This window comes from Bos grunniens, chromosome 10 (assembly GCF_055505025.1).
Source record: "Bos grunniens cultivar Pamir isolate PY7600 chromosome 10, Bosgru_T2T1.0, whole genome shotgun sequence".
In the NCBI taxonomy this organism is placed as follows: domain Eukaryota; kingdom Metazoa; phylum Chordata; class Mammalia; order Artiodactyla; family Bovidae; genus Bos; species Bos grunniens.
Window position 1 is genome coordinate 42,240,970 of NC_141174.1, and position 25,772 is coordinate 42,266,741.

Below are 25,772 nucleotides of genomic sequence, written 5' to 3' on the forward strand. Positions count from 1 at the left end.
TGATATTTTCACTAAATGAGCATTATTTACTTTCTTTTTGATTACAAAAGCATTTTTAAAATGTTAAGGCAATAGCTTACTTAGATCTATAAAAGCTAACTCTAAGTATTACTGAATAAAAAACACTTTAGAGTAACTTATTTAGAATACATTTAGTTTGCAGTGCTGACTCTATTTGACATTTATAATTATTTAAAGAAAAAATTATAACCCAGATAATATTATACCTTAATTGGTAAACAGCTCTTTGCATGAAACCATATACACTTATCACACATCTGGTTTTCTAAGAATTAAAGGCATTAGTGATCAATAATTTTGCAAATTACTTTAAAAGAACTCATCTAACATTAATGTACTAAAAACTAAGCCCGAGTTTAAATTATTTGATAATACAAAAGAGACTGTCAACCTCAAGGGTTCTGTCACTTCTAAAGCCACTGTTTATTTTTTTTTTTAAATCTCAAAACACTGTCCTAAACGTCCTAAAAATAGAAATACAAAAACTTTATAAACAAACTCCATTATTTAGTCTTCACATCCCTTTATATCAGTTTTTTTTTTTCCCCTTTAAGGACAGGGGAAAAAAAAAACACCTAAGATCCGGCACAGCTAAATAAACAAAACAGATTTTTTTTTTTAATGCACTATACTAAGCAGCATCCTTTCTCAGAACTACCTCTGGCAATTAAAATAAGCTACTCATTTTGATTTAAAACAGTCTTGCTAAAAGAGGTTACTCCTGAGATTCTCTTATGGTTATAACATTTTTTCAAATAGTCATTACTACAGTTAAGATTACTAGCTAGCATGTATTCCCAGTAACTTGCTTTTTATTATCTTGATCAACACACACAGAATTTATCCTTTTATACAAAGATTTTATATATATATATATATATATATATATATAAACAAGACATAATTCCAATAACTACAACATGAATGTCTTCAGGCAAAACACGCTTAGATATTTTTTAAGTTACACTTGTGCAATACTCCAAGGATTTAAGACAAAATGCAGAAAGTCTGTATTAGTACTAGTCTTTAAAAATCAAACTTCTATGAACAGTCAACCACTATAATATTATAAGTTTTAACGCTGTAGACATTCCCAGAAATTCTGAATATAAACCAACACTGGTTTAAAATAAATGTTTTGAGAGAAAAACGGAAATTCGGCACATGTGGCATCTGTTTTTAATGACTTTTACTTATTAAATTCATTTAGTAAAAATATAAAAGTACATTCCAAATAACTTGGAAAAGCCATTACATTACTCAGTGGTATAGTGAAAGCAATCAAGAACTCCACACAGTGGACAGATCTCAGTTCCAGCCCCTCATCTATCATTAAGTTAATAGTTCTGTGCCTTTTTCCAATGATGAATATGAGAATATAATGAAAATAATGGAGTTTTGCCATCAGAAAAGTGCTAATTTAAAATGAAGGAGACTCCTTCCAGGTCATCCATGGACCCCTGAATTAACTGCCTACAACATGAACTAGGCAAAGCAGCATCACTTTTTGGGATCTCAGCTTTCTGTGAGTGTATGTGTGGGGGAAAGAGCAATTGATTCAAATTATTCTCTCATAATCCCCTAGGATTAGGCTAAGGGAAGAGGTAGGAGGTACTGGAGAGAAAAAAAAAAAAAAAAAATTCTTCAACAGAAAACCTACATTTATGTTTCTTTCTGAAGCTTAAATTTCTACAAAATTTTAATAGGTTGTGAACTCTGGAAAGAAACGGGATGAAAGACAAAGAGGCTCTCTAAAGAATTTGCTCATAGCACTTGCTGTCAAGATAATTACATACAAATAACTATGCTAAAAGTTACCATCTAAATAGTTAATTACATTTCCTCTGGGATGAAAGGAACCATAAGTATATATATATATATACATGGAACCATAAGTATATACATGACAGCATTACTAGTTACAGTTCTGTCATCCCAGTGAAGAAACAAAATGTTTAACCCTTTCATTAGTGACACACGTACTGGAAAATCATTCAAGAAAATTTCTTATTCACTTCTCAGGCTTTGAAATTTCGGGCGGTTTTTGATAGGTATCTTGGAAAATTATTTTTCATTAAACTGGATATAGGGGACATATAAAATACCTTGGGTCACAGGAAAGCCTGAATTAATTTGTCAAGGGGTCCCCATCAGTTTTGCTTTGGTAAATGCACAAACTGTTTCGTAAAACTCGCTTGTGTTTTCAGTCATATTCACACAAGCTTTTTTTAAATAAAGATTTTTATACAAAGGAAAAAAAAAAAAAGAAAAAAACAAAACAAATATCCACAACCAGGAAGCTGCTGTCTGCTGAAAGAGACCTATTTCAAAATCTGAACTCCCTCTGACTAGCTACATATATACACATAAATATACCAGCTACATATATACAAATACAAGAATTTGGGAAATCTTGTCTCGTTATTCAGGTGTTAATTATCCATTTGTAAAGTCATCGGGCTAACCTCTAATCTTTTTCCTTTATCTATTTGCCGAGTTCATTACTGGGCAAGGCCTTCAACTGAAGAGGGGGAATGGACAGTGAGTAAACTTCGATTTCATCAAATTAAATCCCTTCATACAGATCTCAGAATGGAAAATACTGAAACTTTTTGGAGGGAAGAAAACTATTATTTTAGATTTTTTCCCTTTTTTTTGAACACTGTCACCATCCCAGCCTCCCAGCACCTACTAGCTTGGATAATCAATAATTTGATGCAACTGAAACATTAATGGGACTTCGTGAATACGAAAACGGGCTCGGAAATGAACTCGACCTTCGGGTCCTACACCTTTAAAATATAAAATCGATGTTTCAAAAACACTATTTTTTCTTTTTTTTTGGGGGGGGGGCAAAATAACTGGCTAGAAGGGCAAAGGGAAACCGCAGTATTTCATATCTAAAAAGGAACACCTCCATAAAACCACTGCAAAAACAATGCTTCGCTCAAGGGAACGTAGGTCTTAAAAAGCCCATAACCCCTCCATCATCTGTAGTTATCACATTCCCTGACAGTTTTTCTAAGCGAGAAGCCTTTCCACCTTAAAAACACATTCCAGAACTGAAGGGAAGGGGGAGGGGGGTTAGTATTTGGTGAAGTTATAAACCCTTTCTCGGGAAAGAACGGACAACTTGGGAATCTTCTGGCCCCTTTCACCAAACAAGTCAGGGCGGCCAAAAGCAAATCCCCAGCCCGGGGGAAATCAGAGCTGGAAAAGCCTCCAAGCTCGAGACAGCATCTGAAACAATGCAGGAGAGGGGCGCCGCCAGGATCCCGGGGAAAGGAGGTCTGCGCCAGCAGGAACCCGAGGGCTCCGGCCGTCCGGGCCCACGCTCGGAGACCAGGGCCCGCTCGGGAGGAAGCCGCGGCCGCGACCCCCAGCTCCCGGCCCGACCGGCCTGGCTCAAGCCCGCGTACCTGGTCTGCGGGGGCTCGGTCCATGGCGCCTGCAGCCGCAACGGGCCCGCGTTAGTCGGTGTGAAGAGTGCCTCGGGCCGCTTTCTCCATGGCCCCCCGCTCGGGTCGAGACCGGGCTCCGGACCTCCGCCCCTATCTAGCTGGCCGCGACGCAGAGTCCGGCTACGCCACTGGCCGAGGAGGCGGCCCCAGCTCCGGGAGGAGGGGGCAGCGGCAGCCTCGGGGAGGGATCATCTGGGACGGAAGCCGAGGAGGGCCCAAATGAGCTAGAGGCGTAGTCGGAAATGGCGGAGCGCGGAAGGGAAAGAAGGGGGCGGAGGTCCACAGGGGCAGTGGGCGGAGTGATCGCAGGCGGCCTGAGCTGGCGGAAATCCAACGCGAGCTGGCCGTTCTGGAGGCTGAGGCCAGCTGGACATTCCGAGTAGCATGTTCCCTGAGCCGCTCTGCGCTTTGCGTGGGACTTAACTGCCCCTCTGGACTGCTAAACTAAGGAGTGTGGAGCCACTCGGACACGCGCGTTTTGAGGACTTGAGCGACCTCGGAGACCACTTGAGTCTGTCAGTCTCAGTCCTGTGGGACTCTGCAATCCTATCATGGACTGTAGCCCGCCAGGCTCCTCTGTCTATGGAATTTTTTAGGCAAGAATACTGGAACTGTTTGTCATTTCCTACTTCAGGAGATCTTCCTTCCCAAACTAGGGTTGGAACCGGTGTCTCTTGCATTGGCAAGTGGATTATTTGCCCAGAGACCACTTTCTCATCCCAAACTACCTCTGGTATATCGGAAGAGGTTTTAGCTGCCTGTACATATGTTATTCTTTCTTTTGTCATCTGGCTAAAGGAAGCCTTAACTGTAAAGGAGAATACCACAGTATGGCGACTACTGAGAAATGAGACAGGAAGCTCCACAAATAGTGGTTAGGTAATTCATTGTCAAGGACCAAGTTCAACCCTAGGCTCACCTTCAGGCTTCTCTGCCCTATCTCAGAACCCCTAATTTTTCCCACCACTCAACAGGTAACATACTCTGGTATGTTGCCTTTCCACCGTGCTTATTGATTGTTCCTCTTACCTTCGGTTCCTTAGTTCCTCGAGGAAAGAGACTGCCATGAGATTGGACACTTGGTAATCATTGTGGATTGCCTCTGGATATCTCCTCAAACACATCCTCCAACACATACCCTAAGAGTTCTTGTTTGCTGGTCAGTTCCAGGGTAAGGAAGAAAAAATAAAAGCTTGTTGTTCAGTTGCTAAGGCATGCCCAACTCTTTGCCACCCTATGGACTGCAGCATGCCAGGCTTCCCTGTCCTTCATTATCTCCCAGAGTCTGCTCAAACTCATGTCCACTGAGTCGGGGGGTGCCATCCAGTCATCTCATCCTCTGTCACCCCCTTCTCCTGCCCTCAAGGTTTCCCAGCATCAGGGTATTTTCCAATGAGTCAGTTCTTGGTATCAGGCTGGCCAAAGTATTGGAGCTTCAGCTTCAGCATCAATCTTTCCAGTGAATATTCAGGGTTGATTTCTTTAAACATTGACTGGTTTGATCTCCTTACTGTCCAAGATGCTCTGAAGAGTCTTCTCTAGCACCACAGTTCAACAGCATCAAAGCATAAAAGCTAAATTATACTTAAGTGAAAGAAGAGAGTAGAGGTGGCTCCTGTTTTGAAGGACTGGTGTGGAGATACACAGCTGGAGAAGAATTTTGAGAAGCTTGCTTTGTTATGCTTCAGTAAAAACTTGCTTTGCCTTTTCAGTTAGTCTGGTTCAATAGTCTAGTTTTATTTGAATAGGACTTCAAGAAGTTGTGGAGCCCCCAACTGTACTTAAGTTGGTACTATATTTTGACCTGGTGAAAGGAGTTATGTAAAGTTAATAAGACTTACATCAAGGCTAGCAGCAGAAATTATTTCTGAGGAGAAACATATTTGTGTGTAAAGATCTCTCATTTATTTAGTTTTAGTAGCTCTACTTCCTCAAATTTTGTGTGTGTGTGTGTGTGTGTGTACATGTATGTGTGTGTGTGTGTGTTTATGTGCTTAGGCTCATATATATATTATGGTTACATACATGAATGATTCGTGTAATGTTAAGTCTCTAGTGTCTATCAGTGAATGCTGAATGAATTTAGGTTTGCTCAGAAAAACTAAACTATTTATAATATATAGTTATGTAAACTAACAGATGATCATCTTGCTTCACACTTGAAAGGTAAAAAGAACTCTGAATTTTTAGAATTTCCCCCATGGTGTCTTTAGCCATAAGATACCCCTGCTGCTGCTAAGTCGCTTCAGTCATGTCTGACTCTGTGCAACCCAATAGACAGCAGCCCATCAGGCTCCACCATCCCTGGGATTCTCCAGGCAAGAACACTGGAGCAGGTTGCCATTTCCTTCACCAATACAGGAAAGTGAAAGTGAAGTCGCTCAGTCGTGTCTGACTCTTCGCCACCCCATGGACTGCAGCCTACCAGGCTCCTCCGTCCATGGATTTTCCAAGCAAGAATACTGGAGTGGGGTGCCATTGCCTTCTCCGGTCAAAATGGCAATAAATAACAAATGTTTGCAAGGATATGGAGCAAAGGGAACCCTTGTACACTGTTGGTCAGAATGAAAGTTGGTGCAGCCACTAAGGAAGACAATATGGAGGTTCCTCAAAATATGCAGATGAGAACTATCATATGATCTAGCACTTCTACTTCCGGGTATTTCCCTGAAGAAAACAAAAACATTAGCTCAAAAAGAGGTATTCACCTCCATGTTTATTACAGAGTTATTTATAGTAACTAAAATATGGAAGCAACTTACGTATCCATCGATAATTAAAGAGATAAAGAAGATCAGTGAATAAAGAAGATGTGTGTGGGGGTGTGGGTGTGTGCCACATACATTGGAATATTCATTTCAGTTCAGTCGCTCAGTCGTGTCCGACTCTTTGCGACCCCATGAATCGCAGCACGCCAGGCCTCCCTGTCTATGACCAACTCCCGGAGTTCACTGAGACTCATGTCCATCGAGTCAGTGATGCCATCCAGCCATCTCATCCTCTGTCGTCCCCTTCTCCTCCTGCCCCCAATCCCTCCCAGCATCAGAGTCTTTTCCAGTGAGTCAACTCTTCGCATGAGGTGGCCAAAGTACTGGAGTTTCAGCTTTAGCATCATTCCTTCCAAAGAAATCCCAAGGCTGATCTCCTTCAGAATGGACTGGTTGGATCTCACTGCAGTCCAAGGGACTCTCAAGAGTCTTCTCCAATACCACAGTTCAAAAGCTTCAATTCTTCAGCCCTCAACCTTCTTCACAGTCCAACTCTCACATCCATACATGACCACAGGAAAAACCATAGCCTTGACTAGACGAACCTTTGTTGGCAAAGTAATGTCTCTGCTTTTGAATATGCTATCTAGGTTGGTCATAACTTTCCCTCCAAGGAGTAAGCGTCTTTTAATTTCATGGCTGCAGTCACCATCTGCAGTGATTCTTTTAATTTCATGGCTGCAGTCACCATCTGCAGTGATTTTGGAGCCCAAAAAAATAAAGTCTGACACTGTTTCCACTGTTTCCCCATCTATTTCCCATGAAGAGATGGAACCGGATGCCATGATCTTTGTTTTCTGAATGTTGAGCTTTAAGCCAACTTTTTCACTCTCCTCTTTCAGTTTCATCAAGAGGCTTTTGAGTTCCTCTTCACTTTCTGCCATAAGGGTGGTGTCATCTGCATATCTGAGATTATTGATATTTCTCCTGGCAATCTTGATTCCAGCTTGTGTTTCTTCCAGTCCAGCGTTTCTCATGATGTACTCTGCATATAAGTTAAATAAGCAGGGTGACAATATACAGCCTTGACGAACTCCTTTTCCTATTTGGAACCAGTCTGTTGTTCCAGGTCCAGTTCTAACTGTTGCTTCCTGACCTGCATACAAGTTTCTCAAGAGGCAGATCAGGTGGTCTGGTATTCCCATCTCTTGAAGAATTTTCCACAGTTTATTGTTATCCACACAGTCAAAGGCTTTGGCATAGTCAATAAAGCAGAAATAGATGTTTTTCTGGAACTCTCTTGCTTTTTCCATGATCAGCAGATGTTGGCAATTTGATCTCTGGTTCCTCTGCCTTTTCTAAAACCAGCTTGAACATCAGGAAGTTCATGGTTCACATATTGCTGAAGCCTGGCTTGCAGATTTTTGAGCATTAGTTTACTAGCGTGTGCTGCTGCTGCTGCTAAGTCGCTTCAGTCATGTCCGACTCTGTGCAACCCCATAGACAACAGCCCATCAGGCTCCACCATTCCTGGGATTCTCCAGGCAAGAACACTGGAGCGGGTTGCCATTTCCTTCTCCAATACAGGAAAGTGAAAGTGAAGTCACTCAGTCGTGTCCGACTCTTAGCGACCCCATGGACTGCAGCCTACCAGGCTTCTCCGTCCATGGGATTTTCCAGGCAAGAGTACTGGAGTAGGGTGCCATTGCCTTCTCCGAAGATACCCCTGAGTAAAAATTCAGTAACAGTACAGTCATAAAATTACCATAGTACTTTGGTGTTCTTCCTTTAAAGAATGACCTAAGGAAATTGAAATATAGGATCTTGAAAAATCTTTCCACTTTATAGAATTTTTATGACTATGAAATAGTTCTTGCAGAGGATCTTTTATGTACAAGACAGTCACTTAAATTTTAGAATAGGTTTATGAAAAATTATAAGAACAAAAATGTCACAATGCCCTTCCAATTTAACACAATACTAGGAAAGCTCTTATTCTAAAAGCTATTAGGATAAAAATTTAAATCTATGAAGGAAGAAAAGACATTTTAAAACATTACATTTTATAGATGATTGAATTTTAATTAAGTCTTTCATTCAGCAAAAAATATTTAACATGCTAGGTGCTAGGCTAAGTACTGGAGGTTAGTAGTTAATAAGACACTGAGGACAGAGGCCATGTTTGTCTTGTGGGCAAGACATACATAAAACAAATAAAGGTGAGATGAGTGTCATGAAACAGGAACCTCAATAGTTTCTGCCATAGTGTGGGATGGAAGGTCAAGGAAGTTATATCTAGGTAAATAGACTCTAAGGAAACACCTGAAGGGTAAGTAGGGTTTATGATAAGTAAGGGGGAGGAAATAGGGAAATTGTTCCAAGGAAAAGGAATGGCATGTGTGAGGACTCAAGTAGTAGAGAGAATCCAGCATTAGTTCTTAAACAAGCTCGCTCCTTGAAATGAGAGTTCTGGAGGAGAGGAATAATCCAATAAAGCAAGGCTTCTGAGAAGATTGGAAAGGATAGGATGAAAAACTAGGAGAAGAAATTGACCTCAGATGGGAGTAGGTGTATGTTGTTTACAATGACAAAATAAAGAAAGGAGAGGTATGGCTACGTTTCTAAGTTGAGAGAATGCTTGTCAGATGGCTTCTGTTTTATCAGTGAAATGGAAGGCAAGATTATCTTATAGTGGAGGAAAGCACAGTTGTGATGATCACGCACTTTTCAAAACTCAGCAAACACTTTAGACTTGTGCATGTTATTATGTGTAAATTTTACATCAAAAGATAAACACTATAAATAAATATTGAACTCTAGTTGTAACAAATACATGTACCTATGTAACCCAAATATCATCAAAATATAGAATGTTACCATTCTATAACATTCTTTTAAACTTTTAAAACTTCTCAGGAATTCCCTGGTAGTCCAGTGGTTAAGAGTCTGCCTTGCAATGCAGGGAATGTGGGTTTGATTCCTGGTTGGGGACCTAGGATCCGTGCTGCAGAGCAACTAAGCCCACTGCACCATAAAGCTGAGTCCATGTGCCACAAATAAGACCTGACTCAGCCAAATAAATATATTTTAAAAAGCAGTTTACGAAATGGCAACCCACTCCAGTACTCTTGCCTGGAAAATTCCATGGACTGAGGAGCCTGGTAGGCTACAGTCCATGGGGTCGCAAAGAGTCAGACATGACTGAGTGACTTCACTTAGGAAAAATAAAACAAAACTTCGCTACTTTTTCTAGCCACAGCAACCAGAAAGGAAGAAATAAAAGGAAGAAAAGAAAATCGGAAGTCAAGAAAAACTCTGACTATTTACATATGACCTGATATTATATATAGAAAACCCTGAAGTCTCTATCAAAAAAGAGAAATTAAGGAAATAATCCCATTTACAATCACATCAAAAAGAAAGAAGTACCTAGGAATAAACTTAACCAAGAATGTGAAAGACCTATACTCTGAAAGCTGTAAAACATTAATGAAGGAATTTGCAAATGATACAAAGAAATGAGAAGATATATAAAAGGGATTAATATCCAACATATATAAACAGCTCATGTGCTGTGCTATGCAGTGCTTGATTGCTTAAGTCATGTCCAGCTCTTTGCAGCCCCATGGACCACAGGCCACCAGGCTCTTCTGTCCATAGGATTTTCCCTGCAAGAGTACTGGAGTGGGTTGCCATGCCCTCCTCCAGGGGATCTTCCCAACCCAGGGATAGAACCTGAGTCTCCTGTGTCTCCTGTATTGCAGGCAGATTCTTTATTGCTGAGCCATCAAGAAAGCCCAAACAGCTCATATAACTATATTTTTTTTTTAAACTAATTTTAAAAATGTGCAAGAAGAAGCTGAATAGACTTTTTTTTTGAAACAAGACATAAAGATGGTTTACAGGCACATGAAAAGATGCTCAGCATCACTAATTACTCAATTCAGTTCAGTTCAGTTGCTCAGTTGTGTCCGACTCTTTGTGACCCCATGAATCCCAGCATGCCACGCCTCCCTGTCCATCACCAACTCCCAGAGTTTACCCAAACTCATGTCCATCAAGTCAATGATGCCATCCAGCCATCTCATCCTCTGTCGTTCCCTTCTCCTCCTGCCCTCAATCACTCCCAGCATCAGGGTCTTTTCCAATGAGTCAACTCTTCGCATGAGGTGGCCAAAGTATTGGAGTTTCAGCTTCAGCATCAGGCCTTCCAAGTTATTAGAGAAATGTAAATCAAAAACGAAAGGAGATATCACTTCACACTTGTCAGAATGGCTCTCATTAAAAAGTCTTCAAATAACAAATGTTGGTGAGGATGAGGAGAAAAGGGAATCTGGTAAACTGTTGATGGGAATATGAATTGGTGCAGCTACCATGAAAATAGTATGCAGTTTCCTCAAAGAACTAAAGATAGAAATACCGTATGATTCACCAATGCCACTGCTGGGTATATGTCTAAAAATAAAAGTCCCACTAATTTGAAAAGATACATGTACGCCAACGTTCATAGAAGAATTATTCCCAATAGCCAAGATATAGTGCTATTTCAAACCTTAAAAAATGATGTTGCTAAAGTGCTGCACTCAATATGCCAGCAAATTTGGAAAACTCAAAAGTGGCCACAGGACTGGAAAAGGTCAGTTTTCATTCCAATCCCAAAGAAAGTGAAAGTGAAGTCGCTCAGTCGTGTCTGACTCTTCGCAACCCCATGGTCTGCAGCCTACCAGGCTCCTCCGTCCATGGGATTTTCCAGGCAAGAGTACTGGAGTGGGGTGCCATTGCCTTCTCCAGTCCCAAAGAAAGGCAATGCCAAAGAATGTTCAAACTACCACACAATTGCACTTTTCTCACATGCTAGCAAAGTAATGCTCAAAATTCTCCAAGGCTTCAATAGTATGTAAACCAAGAACTTCCAGATGTTCAAGCTGGATTTAGAAAGGGCAGAGGAACCAGAGGTAAAATTGCCAACATCCACTGGATCATAGAAAAAACAAGAAAATCCCAGAAAAACATCTATTTCTGCTTCATTGACTACACTAAAGTCTTTCACTGTGTGGATCACAACAAAATGTGGAAAATTCTTAAAGAAATAGGAATATCAGAACATCTTACCTGCCTCCTAAGAAACCTGTATGCAGGTCAAGAAGCCACAATTAGAACCAGACACGTAACAAAAGACTGGTTCAAAATTGGGAAAGGAGTACATCAAGGCTGTATATTATCACCCTGCTTATTTAACTTCTATGCAGAGTATATCATGAGAAATGCTGGCTGGATGAAGCACAAGCTGGAATCAAGATTGCCAGGAGAAATATCAGTAACTGCAGATATGAAGATGACACCACCCTTATGGCAGAAAGTGAAGAGGAACTAAAGAGCCTCTTCGTGATGGTAAAAGAGGAGACTGAAAAAGCTGGCTTAAAACTCAAACTTCAAAAAACCAAGAACATGGCACCAGTCCCATCACTTCATGGCAAATAGATGGAGAAACAATGGAAACAGTGACAGATTTTATTTTGGGGGGCTCCAAAATCATTGCAGATGGTGACTGCAGCCATGAAATTAAATGACACTTGCTCCTTGGAAGAAAAGCTATGACCAACCTAGACAGCATATTAAAAAGCAGAGACATTACTTTGCCAGCAAAGATCCGTCTAGTCAAAGCTATGGTTTTTCCAGTAGTCATGTATGGATGTGAGAGTTGGACCCTAAAGAAGGCTGAGTGCCGAAGAATTGATGTTTTTGAACTGTGGTGTTGGAGAAGACTCTTGAGAGTCCCTTGGACTGCAAGAAGATCCAGCCAGGCCAATCCTAAAGGAGATCAGTCCTGAATATTCATTGGAAGGACTGATGCTGAAGCTGAAATTCCAATACTTTGGCCATGTGATTCGAAGAGCCAACTCATTGGAAAAGACTCTGATGCTGGGAAAGATTGAAGGCAGGAGGAAAAGGGGATGACAAAGGATGAGATGGTTGGATGGTGTCACTGGCTCAATGAACATGAGTTTGAGCAAGCTCCAGGAGTTGGTGATGGACAGGGAAGCCTGACATGCTGCAGTCCATGGGGTCGCAAAAACTCGGACATGACTGAGTGACTGAACTACAACAACAACAAGATATAGAAGCAACCCAAGCCCATCAGCAGATGAATGGATAAAGAAGATGTGGTATATATACACAATGGAATATTATCTAGCCATAATGAAGAATGAAATTCTGCCATTTGCAACAATGTGGATGTACCTAGAGACTATTATCTTAGTGAAATAAGTCAGATGGAGGAAGACAAATACTCTCATGTTATCACTTATATGTGGAAATTAAAAAAATAAAACATACAAATTTGTATAACAAAACAGAAACAGATTCAAGAATATAAGAACAAAGTAGTGTTTAGCAGTGGGGAGAGGGAAGGGAGGAGGGGCAAGATAGAGTTATGGGATTAAGAGACACAATCTATTTCATATAAAATAAATAAGGAACAAGTATATACTGTACAGCACAGGGAAAGATAGCCATTATTTTGTAATAACTTTAAATGGAATATAGTCTATAAAATATTGAATCACTATGTTGTATACCTGAAACTAATCAACTATACTTCAATTTTTTTTAAAGAAATTAAATAAATCTTCTCTACTTTAGTCAGATGCTTATGTTTTTCACTGTTGTAAATTCACTACCTACACCAATGTCTGGTAGATAGAAGTTGCTCAATAAATATTTGTTGAATAAATGAACATTTGATAGGCTATTAAATTAGGATTCTTTCAGCCAGGGTTGGGTTTTGTTAGACATGTACATTGTATTAAATGAGCAGGATTCAGTAAAGTGTGAATGCTTTTATATTTTGTCTTCACATTCTCTGAGGGCCACTTTTTTTCCCCTGTGTTGGATGAAATCTCATGAAGATCACACAAACTTCATTCCAGGTTAAAGCTTTCCCTTTTCCCGAGCTCAGTTCTGCTTCAGGCTGGAAACTGCAGTAGAGGACGCAACACAGGCCACTTCTGTTTTGCTTTCTATCTTTATATCTCTGCCTCCTCTTCCTTAACTACATGCTGGTTAATGTTTTAGATTCCTCCAGGTTTGGTCTGTGAAGGGGAAGATGGTAGAACTTCTCAGAGGTCTCAGACGTATGCCATGCATGGCACTTTCAGGCCTTCACTAATTATCCTAGCCTTCAGCCCTTGGGTTTCTAAAGTTTAACCCTCATCTAGGTCCCTTGTGTCTCAGCCAAACAGTCTTCTTGCTGGACTCCCTTTTACAACAGCTTTTACCACCATCCCTGGGAACATTTTGCTACACTTGACTTATCACATATCCATCTATCCACCTGTCTAGCATCCCATTAATCAACCTTACTTTTGGTGTGTTACAAAGTAAATTGCTAACATAAGTACACTTTGCCCTGAGAAAAACTCACGTGTATCCACAGTTGGTGAACATGCAGCTGGTTTGGCATTCTTTCTGGTCTGACTTTGGTTTTCTCAGGGAAGATTCACACCCCAGGTCCCTGTATTCCCCCAGACTTCAGGTGACATGTATCAAGTTCTCCAAGTATTTCTCTGAAACCTCCTCTCAGGTAGCTTGAGGTAAGGGGAAGCATCTCTTTTGTTCCCCCGTGGGAGATGTGAGTACGTATCAGGTATCTTCAAAGCAATACCTCTTCTGAGTTATCAGATCCCCCCAGCCATCCCCCAACCTTGAACTGGAAATTAGTGATGAATAATACTGAGCCACAATTTCTTGGCATATTTTACATGGTAGACTAACATCTGACTTTAGATGTAGGGGAAATTGGCACCTATCTATTGTCCTTTTGGGACTCAGTCAAAACAGACAGCATGTACGTCATGTCACATGTTCATTTATGTAACAAATATTTGTTGAGCACTTGTTCTATGCCAGGCACTAGTCTAGGTAGTAAGGATACAATGTTGAACAAGACAAAGTTCCTGCTCTCATGGAATTTACTGCTAAGTCTGGGTGACAGATAAAAAGTATATTTCAAAAAGAAGATAATTTCATGTGGAGATGAATGTGTGAAGGAAATAAAGCATGCTAATGTGATTAATGCAGATAAAGGTGGAGGTGGATCCCTTTCATAAGGGCTGACTTCTAAGGAGGTGATATCTGGCCTGAGATTTGAAGAATACAAAAGGTAGAAGGAAACAAGAGCAAAGGCCCCAGGAGGAAAAAATCTTGTCATTAGAGGAACAGGAGGAGACAGGTGTGAATAGAGGGTAGCAGGAGGAGAGTGGCATGAGCAACGAACGGTACATGAGACCACAGCCAAGCCAGATCATGTTAGAAATTTATAGGCCATAATAAGGAGTTAGGATTTAACTTTAATTTCAAAAGCCATTCAAAAGATTTCAAAGAGGTGCATGGAATTCATGTTTTGACTGAGTGCTGAAAAGATAAATGTTAAAATTAATACTTACCTTCTAGTGTATAAGAGGGCTTCTCTGTTGGCTCAGATGGTAAAGAATCCACCTGCAACATGGTGTATAAGAACAAATCTGAATGTTTATATAAGAATTGGGTTATTATTACAATTTTATCATAAAAAATGTAGTAGTCAAACTTTAGAAGTTTCAACGAATGCAGGAACAACTTCTCAGCATTATAGTTTCTACATGTCCCTGAAGTCACACTACTACACATTGTGATTTTAAAGAACAGCCTACTCTCAACTACAATCAGGTGAGGGGCAAAGTATTTTCTGGCTAGTTCTTCTGTATAGAGTAATTCTCTACACAGTAATATTGTAATATGTAATGTGATAGTAACATTGCACCCGGTGTTAAATTTCCCTTCCTTTCTAATAGAAGCTGACTATGATAAATTCTATTTGCTTTATCTCCTGGCCAATGGAGAAGATTCAATTTCATAGAAGCCCTCTAGAAGCTAGAGGGCCTGTGCTCTGAAGAAAATACTTTATTAATATTTTCATAAGCATATCTAAGATTGTTACTCTCATTTAGAGTTTTAATTTCTCATGTGTTTATTTCTGAATGCGTTTATTACTAAATTAAATGTATATTTTTGGCTCAAGAGGGTATCATTTTCTTCCTAAAATTATCTAGTCAAATCTTTCTTGTATTAACTTTCAGTTAATTCCCCTGTTTATTTAAATATTGGAAAGCTATCCATAATCTTTTTACATAAAATTAACAACTTTCACAATCACCATTATTACTTTACTCTATATTTAAACTATTAATAGAATTTCAACATAAGGATTCCATCTAAAATGCTTACTTATATTTAAAAGTATATATCTACATATTAATAATAATGCTCTCTGACATACCTGTTCTTACAGCTTATATATGTGTGTGACATGTGCTCAATCATGTCCAACTCTTTGAAACCCCATGGGCTGTAGCCTGCCAGGCTCCTCCGTCTATGGAATTTTCCAGGCAAGAATACTGGAGTGGGTTATCATTTCTGCCATCAGGGGATCTTCCTGACCCAGGGATAGAACCTGTGTCTCCTATGTCTTTAACCCATTGAGCCATCAGGGAAGCCCCAGAGCTTATATCAGATCAGATCAGATCAGATCAGTCGCTCAGTCGTGTCCGACTCTTTGCGACCCCATGAATCGCAGCACGCCAGGCCTCCCTGTCCATCACCAACTCCCGGAGTTCACCCAGACTCACGTCCATCGAGTCAGTGATGCCATCCAGCCATCTCATCCTCTGTCGTTCCCTTCTCCTCCTGCCCCCAATCCCTCCCAGCATCAGTCTTTTCCAATGAGTCAACTCTTCGCATGAGGTGCCCAAAGTACTGGAGTTTCAGCTTTAGCATCATTCCTTCCAAAGAAATCCCAAGGCTGATCTCCTTCAGAATGGACTGGTTGGATCTCCTTGCAGTCCAAGGGACTCTCAAGAGTCTTCTCCAACACCACAGTTCAAAAGCATCAATTCTTCAGCGCTCAGCCTTCTTCACAGTCCAACTCTCACATCCATACATGACCACAGGAAAAACCATAGCCTTGACTAGACGAACCTTTGTTGGCAAAGTAACGTCTCTGCTTTTGAATATGCTATCTAGGTTGGTCATAACTTTCCTTCCAAGGAGTAAGCGTCTTTTAATTTCATGGCTGCAGTCACCATCTGCAGTGATTCTGGAGCCCAAAAAAGTAAAGTCTGACACTGTTTCCACTGTTTCCCCATCTATTTCCCGTGAAGTGATGGGACCGGATGCCATGATCTTTGTTTTCTGAATGTTGAGCTTTAAGCCAACTTTTTCACTCTCCACTTTCACTTTCATCAAGAGGCTTTTGAGTTCCTCTTCACTTTCTGCCATAAGGATGGTGTCATCTGCATATCTGAGGTTATTGATATTTCTCCTGGCAATCTTGATTCCAGCTTGTGTTTCTTCCAGTACAGCGTTTCTCATGGTGTACTCTGCATATAAGTTAAATAAGCAGGGTGATAATATACAGCCTTGACATACTCCTTTTCCTATTTGGAACCAGTCTGTTGTTCCAGGTCCAGTTCTAACTGTTGCTTCCTGACCTGCATACAAATTTCTCAAGAGGCAGGTCAGGTGGTCTGGTATTCCCATCTCTTTCAGAATTTTCCACAGTTTATTGTGATCCACACAGTCAAAGGCTTTGGCATAGTCAATAAAGCAGAAATAGATGTTTTTCTGGAACTTTCTTGCTTTTTCCATGATCCAGCGGATGTTGGCAATTTGATCTCTGGTTCCTCTGCCTTTTCTAAAGCCAGCTTGAACATCAGGAAGTTCACGGTTCACATATTGGTGAAGCGTGGCTTGGAGAATTTTGAGCATTACTTTACTAGCGTTTGAGATGAATGCAGTTGTGCGGTAGTTTGAGCATTCTTTGGCATTGCCTTTCTTTGGGATTGGAATGAAAACTGACCTTTTCCAGTCCTGTGGCCACTGCTGAGTTTTCCAAATTTGCTGGCATATTGAGTGTAGCACTTTCACAGCATCATCTTTCAGGATTTGGAATAGCTCAACTGGAATTCCAATACCACTAGTTTTGTTCATCGTGATGCTTTCTAAGGCCCACTTGACTTCACATTCCAGGATGTCTGGCTCTAGGTCAGTGATCACACCATCGTGATTATAGCTTATATAGTCATGCTGATTAGAAATGATGGTAACCCAGTGAGATCACCTGATGGGGGTTGCGTACCAAGTTTAGGATTGCCAGAAAGTGAAATAGGAATTTAACAATTAAAAACAATTAAAAAAATCTATAATCTGAGTATAACATGTATTAGCTTAAATTATACAACATAATGACTCGATATATGTATATCTTACAAAATGATTACCATAATAAGTTGTTAACATCCATCACCAGTTAGAAATTTTTTTCTCATGATGCAAGCTTTTAAAATCTGTTCGTTAGCAACTTTTAAATACATAGCACAGTATTGTTAACTATAGTCACTTGCTATATATTACATCACAAGGACTTCCCTGGTGGCTCAGAAGGTAAAGAATCTGCCTGCAATGTGGGAGACCTGGCTTAGATCCCTGGGTCAGGAAGATCCCCTGGAGAAGGGCATGGCAACCCACTTCAGTATTCTTGCCCGGAGAATCCCCATGGACAGAGGAGCCTGGTGGGCTATAGTCCATGGGGTTGCAAAGTGTCGAACATGACCCTAGACACAGCATGCAAGGATGTATCATATAGCTGGAAGTTTGTACCTCTTGACTACCTTCACCTGTTTTAACGACCTTCTCTCCTTCCTCTCTGGCAACCACCAATCTGTTCTCTGTATCTATGAGTTTGGGATTTTTTTCAGATTCTACTTTATAAGTCAGATCATACTGTATTTGTCTTTCTCCGACCTTTTTCACTTAGCATAATGCCCTCAAGGTCCACCTAAGTTACCACAAATGGCAGAATTTCCATCTTTTTAATGGATAATATTTGTATATGTGTATATCACATCTTTATTCATTCATCTGTCAATGAACACTTAGGTTGTTTCCATATCTTGTCTATTGTCAATAGTGTTGCAATAAACAGGGGTGTACAGCTAGCTGTTCAAGATAGTGATTTTGTTTTCTTTGAATAAATACCCACAAGTGGGGTTGCTGGATCAAATGATAGTTCTATTTTTAATTTTTTGAGGCAACTTTATATTGTTTTCCATAGTGGCTGAACCAATGGGAATTTGGCATTTTGGCCATTTAACAAGGCTAGAACACAGATGAAGTTGAGTGTATATCTTCGGTTTTTTTGTAGGAAAGTAACAGAGTCCAACACGACTGAAGCGACTTAGCAGCAGAAGCAGCAGCAGCAACATGATCTAATGTTAAGAAGGTATTTAAAGTGACAGGCCATGGAATTAAAGCTGCATAAAGGTAGTATTAACTGAAAATTACTAGAGGTAATATCTGCTTGTTTTTTCCATATAAAATAAATCCACCGAAATTTCCATGTAGTAGTAGCAAACTGATAGGAAAAAAGGTCCCATTGACAGTATCAGTGGTGTGATGGAAAGATTGCTGCTATTCCCCTATTCATACCTAAGAGCCTCCAAGCTGCCACTGTTGTCTGAGTTATCCCGCAGGGCTCAAGCTCTCACTTGAGACCTTAGTTGGAATGTATGTGACCTTTGGTTGAGGCCTTCCCTGACCACCTTCTTTAACATAGGTATGCACATAGTCCCTTTCCCATTCTAGCATTTTCCACTGTACTCATCACCACCTAAAACGCTATTTATTTTGTTTTGTTTGTTTACTGATAATCATTTTCTACTAGAATATGAGCTCCACGAGATTAGGGATTTTGTGTTTTGTCCATTGCCGGGTAGTCCCAAAGCTTAAAACTCAGAAGCCCTCAGTGTGTATTAACTGTTGCTATTCCAACTGGACACACTGAACTTGCTCCTTACCCAGCCTAAACACTTCAGGGACAGCTCACTGCTTGCTCCATATGTATTCTGTGCTTTGCTACCTCCCCGACTTTGCTCATGTGGTGCTTCCTACTCTCTGTGCCTGTCCCATCTTGAAAGTCATTTCCTTGATGAAAAAGGTCCTCCTCAAAATTCCACTAGCTAGTTGTGCCACATTCTACCTTAAATTGTTTGTGTATTGTATATAATTATTTATGTAATTATTTACTTTCTCAGAGTATACACTCCTTGAAAACAGTGTTGCTTAACAATGTTTGTTGAATGAATGAATGAATTTGCCTTTGCAGATGACTCAGACACTCACCGGAAGAAGGGAGAGAGGTAATTAAGTGGTAGGCTTAAATGGCAACCCCACGCCCCCTCAGTTCCTGCAAGAATACAGGTTGCATGTGAGTAAAATAAAAACAGAAGATGATAACATCCCAAAATAATTTGTGGATGGTAAGATCAACCATATAAAGCTATAAACTGCCTTATGAATAATCTAGTTTAGGTAAGAGTGAGTTGAAAAGGAATGAGTTTATTGCATAAAGGAACTTGGAGAGTCACATAAAAATTAGACATGACATTCATTTTTATGGTGGTAAGGTCTTTAAGCCAAGCCAGCTTAAAACAGGAAATAACTTTCCAGATTTATTATGATGTCCTTCAGATTATTTTCATGAACTGTTCCAAATCTCAGTCTTTTTAGAGGACATTCCCTTATGATAGTGAAAACAATAAATCTCTAATATTTCCCCTTCATTCTGAAGTGCTATGTAAATCTGAAATTGAAAAATCTCCTTCAGCTCAACATGGGTTTTTTTTCTCCCTGACTTTAAAAACCTTTGTTAACAAGCTATTTAGATTTTTTCAAGTCAGTGACTCATATCTTCAGCTCCCCAAACCTGGGTTCTTTCTGGAATGTCCTTTCTGAGCCAGCAGAAGCTAACTTCATCAGCAGAGCTTGATTTTTGAAGCCAGGAATTTATGAAGCTGAACCTGTGAATACATAACTCTTATTCACCTTGGTATGTACCAAGTTTTCCTAAGGCTTCTAATCAGCTAGACTGAGCAAGAAATGTACCTGTCTCAGAAGGGAAAATAGCAAGTGCTAGCTAAATAACTAAAGCTGGCAGAGATAAACCCTCTGAAAAGAATTCCACTCCACAGAATATCGTCAGAAGAAATATATGTTATAGATGAGAGAATGTTTTTTTGAGTTTTAAATGTTTTGCATAATAACACCATAGCAATAAGAGAAAAATGAAAAAGAAAGTCACTCAGAACCTCATCTTTTCAATATATGAAGGATTTTTTTTCTAATTTCTGTGCATCTACATGCATCGCTATTATAATTTAGTTTTTATTTATGTAACCTAGAGGCTCTCAGAACTACTATACAAAGGAATGTTGGCTTACTCTCTAGAAATGAGGTAGGAAGAAATAACTGCTTTCCCTGCCCAGAGCCTGTATAAAGGACATCTGGGAGCTGGGGAGAAGCCAGAAGCAGACAGGGGGACTCTGAGAGATGAGGCCCATGACTGATCCCAGAGAATGCTTCACTCAACTGAATGTATGACCCAGGAGGTCCAGACACCTGTCACTGACCTGAGAACGCAACAGGTTTCTCCATAGGATCTCAACTGTCATTGCTATTCCTTTCAACAACAACTGGCATCTTTACGTTATGATATCAGATCAGTCCCCCCTCTCCAGATAATCTAGGCCCTGCATTATCTCAATGCCACTGCACTACAGTACTCTTGCCTGGAAAATCCCATGGACTGAGGAGCCTGGTAGCAGCAGCAGCATTATCTCAGCCCGTGGGTAGAAGGTGGTATTTGATAAATGTTGAGAGGATAAATAAGGTAACAACATAAAATTCTAAAATCGTGTTGGAAATACAGGGAAAACTCCCGCATGGTGGTATCACCCCAAAGATCCATCAGCACCAGAGTCATCAAGAAACCACATGGCAAGGTGTTTTTATTGTTTTACCTGCATGGGGTCTCAAAGAGTTGGACACGACTGAGCACACGCATACACACATGCTTGTAAAATGCCAGCCTCTTTCCCAGTCCTTTCACAGTCTGAGCTGGCAGAACCCTTAGGGAAGACAACTGTAGCAATCCCAGGCTTGTTGGTTCTGGCTGTCTGCCCCGTTTCTTCACATTTACTTGTAACAGGCCAGGCTTTCACCAGCCAGGGGACCTTGGGGTCTCTGGATTCCCAGCTGTGCTCAACCCTAACAAGCTGCATTTCATAGGCTTTGAACTGGTGAAGGTCTCTGAAAGAGAAACAATAGGAACCGCAGTCCCTGGCAGTCAAGAATGAAGATATGTAAAGGCTGTTCAAAATGACCCCTTGCTGAGTAGCAATAATAACAAGAGCTTACATTGATTGTGCCAGAAACAGTACTGAGCATCTTCCAGAAAGCATCTCATTGAATTGTCTCAGTAATCCTAGAGGGAAGAATTGTCTTTTTTTCTTTCAGAAGAGGAAACTGAAACACACTTTAAATTAGCTTACGTGAGGGAGTTCCCTAGTGGTCCTGTGGTTGGGACTCCGCACTTCCACTGTAGGGGACATGGGTTCCATCCTTGCCTGGGGAACTAAGATAGGACCACCGCATGCCCTGTGGCCAAAAAGTAAACTAAAAGCCACTACATAGATATTTTTAAAAAATAAGGTATTAAAATAGTTTACATGAGATTCGGTATAGTTAAAAAGTGGCAAAATTTGAATTTGAATACAGTAAACAAAGGAACATGAGGAGACCGTGCTTTCCTTGCAGTGAGACACTTCCTTGGGACTCTAGCCTAAAAGGGGTGGCAGTGGGAGGGGCAGGAGGTGGAGGGGAGTTCTGAGGGAATCCCCCCCACACCTACCCTTCATCAGTCTCCATCCCACCTGAGCAAGTCTCTTCCTCTCCAGCTCTTCCCTCCCATCCTCCCCCTCCCTTTCCCATCTCCCATCCTTTAGTTTTTTCTTCTCTGCCTATTTTCTCACCCTGTAAATGCTCTACTCAGAAGGATGCAGCCCTAAAAGAGCTGCCAGCCCTGGCTCTGGAGTATGACTCATACTGCAGTGAATTGAGTGAGACACGAAAGCCCAAACCACCCAGTATCCCTATTGTAAACCCAAACCACCCAGTATCCCTATGTTCGCTGAAGTAAAGTCCTGTGGGTTAGCACTTGATAGCATTGTAGCACTTTCAAAGTTCTTTGGATTTTTGTAACTCAGTCCTGAGTCTTTGTCTATACCACCTGCAATCCTGTGGCAGCCTTTGAACTAAGTCTGGTAACATCTTGCAATTCCATTGGTGCAGGGGAAAGATGTTTGCATGCTGTGGGAATCTGGGGCCCAGTGCTATTCATTCTTATTCTTTCTGAGATCTAGATTGGTGTTTTTTGTGCCTTTCTGTTCTTGAAATTGTATGTTAGTGTGATTGGCTTGGACTTAGTTTCAAAAGCATTAAGGTATTCTTTTTACTTGCCAGAGGAAAGGGTGTTCTGAGAGAAATACACATGCTATATTCAGAGGGAAAAAATACATTGCCATTATGTAGAAAGTTGGACAAAATTAGGTGATAAAATTCACTCCCTAACACTCTTGGTAAGAGTGATACACCATTCATTCATGCATTCAACACATATTTAAATATGTCACAAGCATATATCCTATAAATAGAATTAAAGTTTGGTAAAGGGGTAAAAAATGTAGAACGGCTATATTAGATAGACTGGCCAGGGAAAGCCTCACTGAAAAAGTGCCATTTAAACACTTATTCCTGAAAGGAGTAAGGGGATGAGCCATGCACACAGCTGGGGAAGAATATTCAACACAGAAAGGACAGCAAGTTCAATGGCTGAGATGGAAATGAGCTTGGTGAGCTTGAAGAAAAGCAAAAAAACAAGTTAGGGGACTTTTCTAGTGAATAAGACTCCATGCTCCAAAAGCAAGTTCCATCTCTGGTTAGGGAACTAGATTCCACAAGCCGAAACTAAGACTGGCACAGCCAAATAAATAAATAAAATATTTTTTTAAAAAAGAAAACCAGTTAGGTTAGAGTAGGCTGCAGAGGAAAGAAGCTCCATCACAGAGGTATACAGAGCTTGCTGGTCTATAACAAGTAGCTTCAATTGGATTGTAAACAGGATGAGAAATCACTGGAAGAATTTCAGTAGATAGTCACAAGGTCTGATTTGCTTTAGAAAGATCGCTCTGGTCTCCGGTTAAATAACACTCACTGGAGAGCAGGGGTGGAAGCAGGGGAGCAAGTTGAAAGGCTGTTACAGTAGTTAAAGTAAGAGGACAAGGGCTCTTCAGTGTGAAATATATTTTGCAGATAAAGATAAGAGGATCTGGAGGATTTGGATGGGGGTTGTGAGGGAACCAAGACAGTATATTAAAAAGCAGAGACATTACTTTGCCAACAATGGTCCATCTAGTCAAAGCTATGATTTTTCCAGTAGTCATGTATGGATGTGAGAGTTGGACCATAAAGAAAGCTGAGAATCAAAGAATTGATGCTTTTGAACCGTGGTGTTGGAGAAGATGCTTGAGAGTCTCTTGAAATGCAAGGAGATCAAACCAGTCAATCCTAATGGAAATCAGTCCTGAATATTCTTTGGAAGGACTGATGCTGAAGCTCCAATACTTTGGCCACCTGATGCGAAGAACTGACTCATTGGAAAAGACCCTGATGCTGGGAAAGATTGAAGGCTGGAAGAGAAGGAGATGACTGAGGATGAGATGGTTGGATGGCGTCACCAACTCAATGGACATGACTTCAAGCAAGCTCCAGGAGCTGGTGTTAGACAGGGAAGCCTGGTGTGCAGTCCAGGGGGTCACAAAGAATCAGACATGAATGAGTGACTGAACTGACTGTGAGGGAAAGAGAAGATTCAAACTCACCTCTAAATTTTCTATCTGAACATGGGTGAATAATAATGGAGCCATTTACTAAGACTGGAAAAGTCTGGGAGAAGATGGTTAGCGAAGTGTTCAGTTTGTACATATTAAATTTGAGATTCCATGGAAGAGGACATGTAAACCCATTACAGTATTCTTGCCTGGAGAATCCCATGGACAGAGGAGTCTGATGGGCTACAGTCCATGGGGTTACAAAGAGTCAGACATGACTGAGCAACTGAACACACACCCAAGTTTGAGGTTGCCTGACACCCAAGTAGAGATGACAAGTAGGCAATTGTGAAGCAAGCATGCAGCACATTGAGAGGTGATGTCTACTATGGTGTTGACTAAGACACACGTCTTACCACCACTGTTAGTCAACAGTTAGGGATTTGAATTTCAAAAAAAGGAGTTCACCTCCTATGAGGGCACTGCACTCCATCTTGCAAACCCTTGCTGTCTGTTTCAGTGCGACATATAGGAGAGTATTAAATGAGATATTAAGGCTTATGGAGTTCACCATGAAATCCTCCAATTGTGCCCCTTGAGCAATTAATATTTGACATTTCAAAAGGGCCTCAACTAGTGAGACCCTGCACTTCTTTAAATGCTGTCCTTAACTAAGGCAGAAACTCTGGCCAACAGAAGTAGCTGAACACAAGGAATGTGTGTCCCGTAATATCTGCAGATCATTTTCAGGTGTATGAACCACTTTTAGAGAAGGTGGTGAGTCACAGATTTAAAGATGTAGAGCATGGATTCTGCATGCAGAAGGGCCACCTTAAAAACATACACTATTCAAATGCTGCTGGAGGGAAGCCCAGAACTTATGCCATAGGGTCACATCACCTGACATCAAGATGATCTAGATTATTCACAGAACACTGCAGTCCAAGGCTTGCATCATATTCAGAAGGTTGAGTAGATATGCCTCAGGGTACTTCAGAGAACCTAATAGGATTAACAAACAGCCACACATACAAAAATGGAAAAGTTTTCTCAGCCACAGCCCTTCAAAAATCAATAAAGGCTTTGCCCACAATGTTGTCTCATGAGCTTTTTTTTGCCAGAATTACTGAACAAGCCAGAACTTCTTCAACACTACAGTGTTCACGCAGCTGATCTTACCAATGACATCTTTGTGGAGAGTGTATAACCCTTCCTTTCCAGAGATGAAGACTCCTGGGAAGGAAGACAGGAGCCTAGGTGTAGAACACCTGTGCCATTAGAAAATGTCTCATTGAGGACTTCTGTGGTCATCTAGTGGTTAAGGATCCACCTGCCAAAGCAGAGGTCACCAATTCTATCTCTGGTCCAGAAGTTTCCACACGCCACGGGGCAACTAAGCCCTTGCCCCACAACTACTGAAGCCTGTGCACTCTATAGCTGGTGCTCTGCAACAAGAGAAGCAGCCACAATGAGAAGCTCACACTGCAACTAGAGAATGCCCGTTCACAGCAATGAAGATCCAGTGCAGCCAAAAGACAAAAGTTTGATTGAAATAGGTGTCAGCAGAAGTCTCAATGTATTTCCCAAGAGACTAAGAGCTTATAAGGCCCATTCTGGCTTTGTCCCCTTTACCTGAGTCAATTCTGTTTGGCATCTCTTTCTTCAAGGGAGTTGTTCACCAACTAGTCCCCATTATTGCATTCATTCACTTGAAAACTAGATATATAGTTTAGCTATTAGAAAAACATATGAAGAGCTTGGTTATCACACAAGGTTGCTTTAGATCAGTTGTATGTACCACCATGGGCTGTATCAGTTGT

General features: G+C 40.7%; 1 protein-coding gene across 3 annotated transcripts in view; it reads right to left on the minus strand.

The window, feature by feature from the left end:
- Positions 1-3,635, minus strand: part of SECISBP2L (SECIS binding protein 2 like) — a 60,147-nt gene extending 56,512 nt beyond the window's left edge. For all 3 annotated transcript variants that reach the window (XM_086320801.1, XM_086320800.1, XM_086320799.1), the window contains exon 1: positions 3,441-3,635. Coding sequence is in view for 2 of the 3 variants with exons in the window: in XM_086320800.1 (XP_086176926.1) it covers positions 3,441-3,464 (24 nt within the window). In the remaining variant the exon portion in view is untranslated. The remainder of the gene's footprint in view (positions 1-3,440) is intronic.
- Between the last annotated feature and the right edge of the window lie 22,137 nt (positions 3,636-25,772).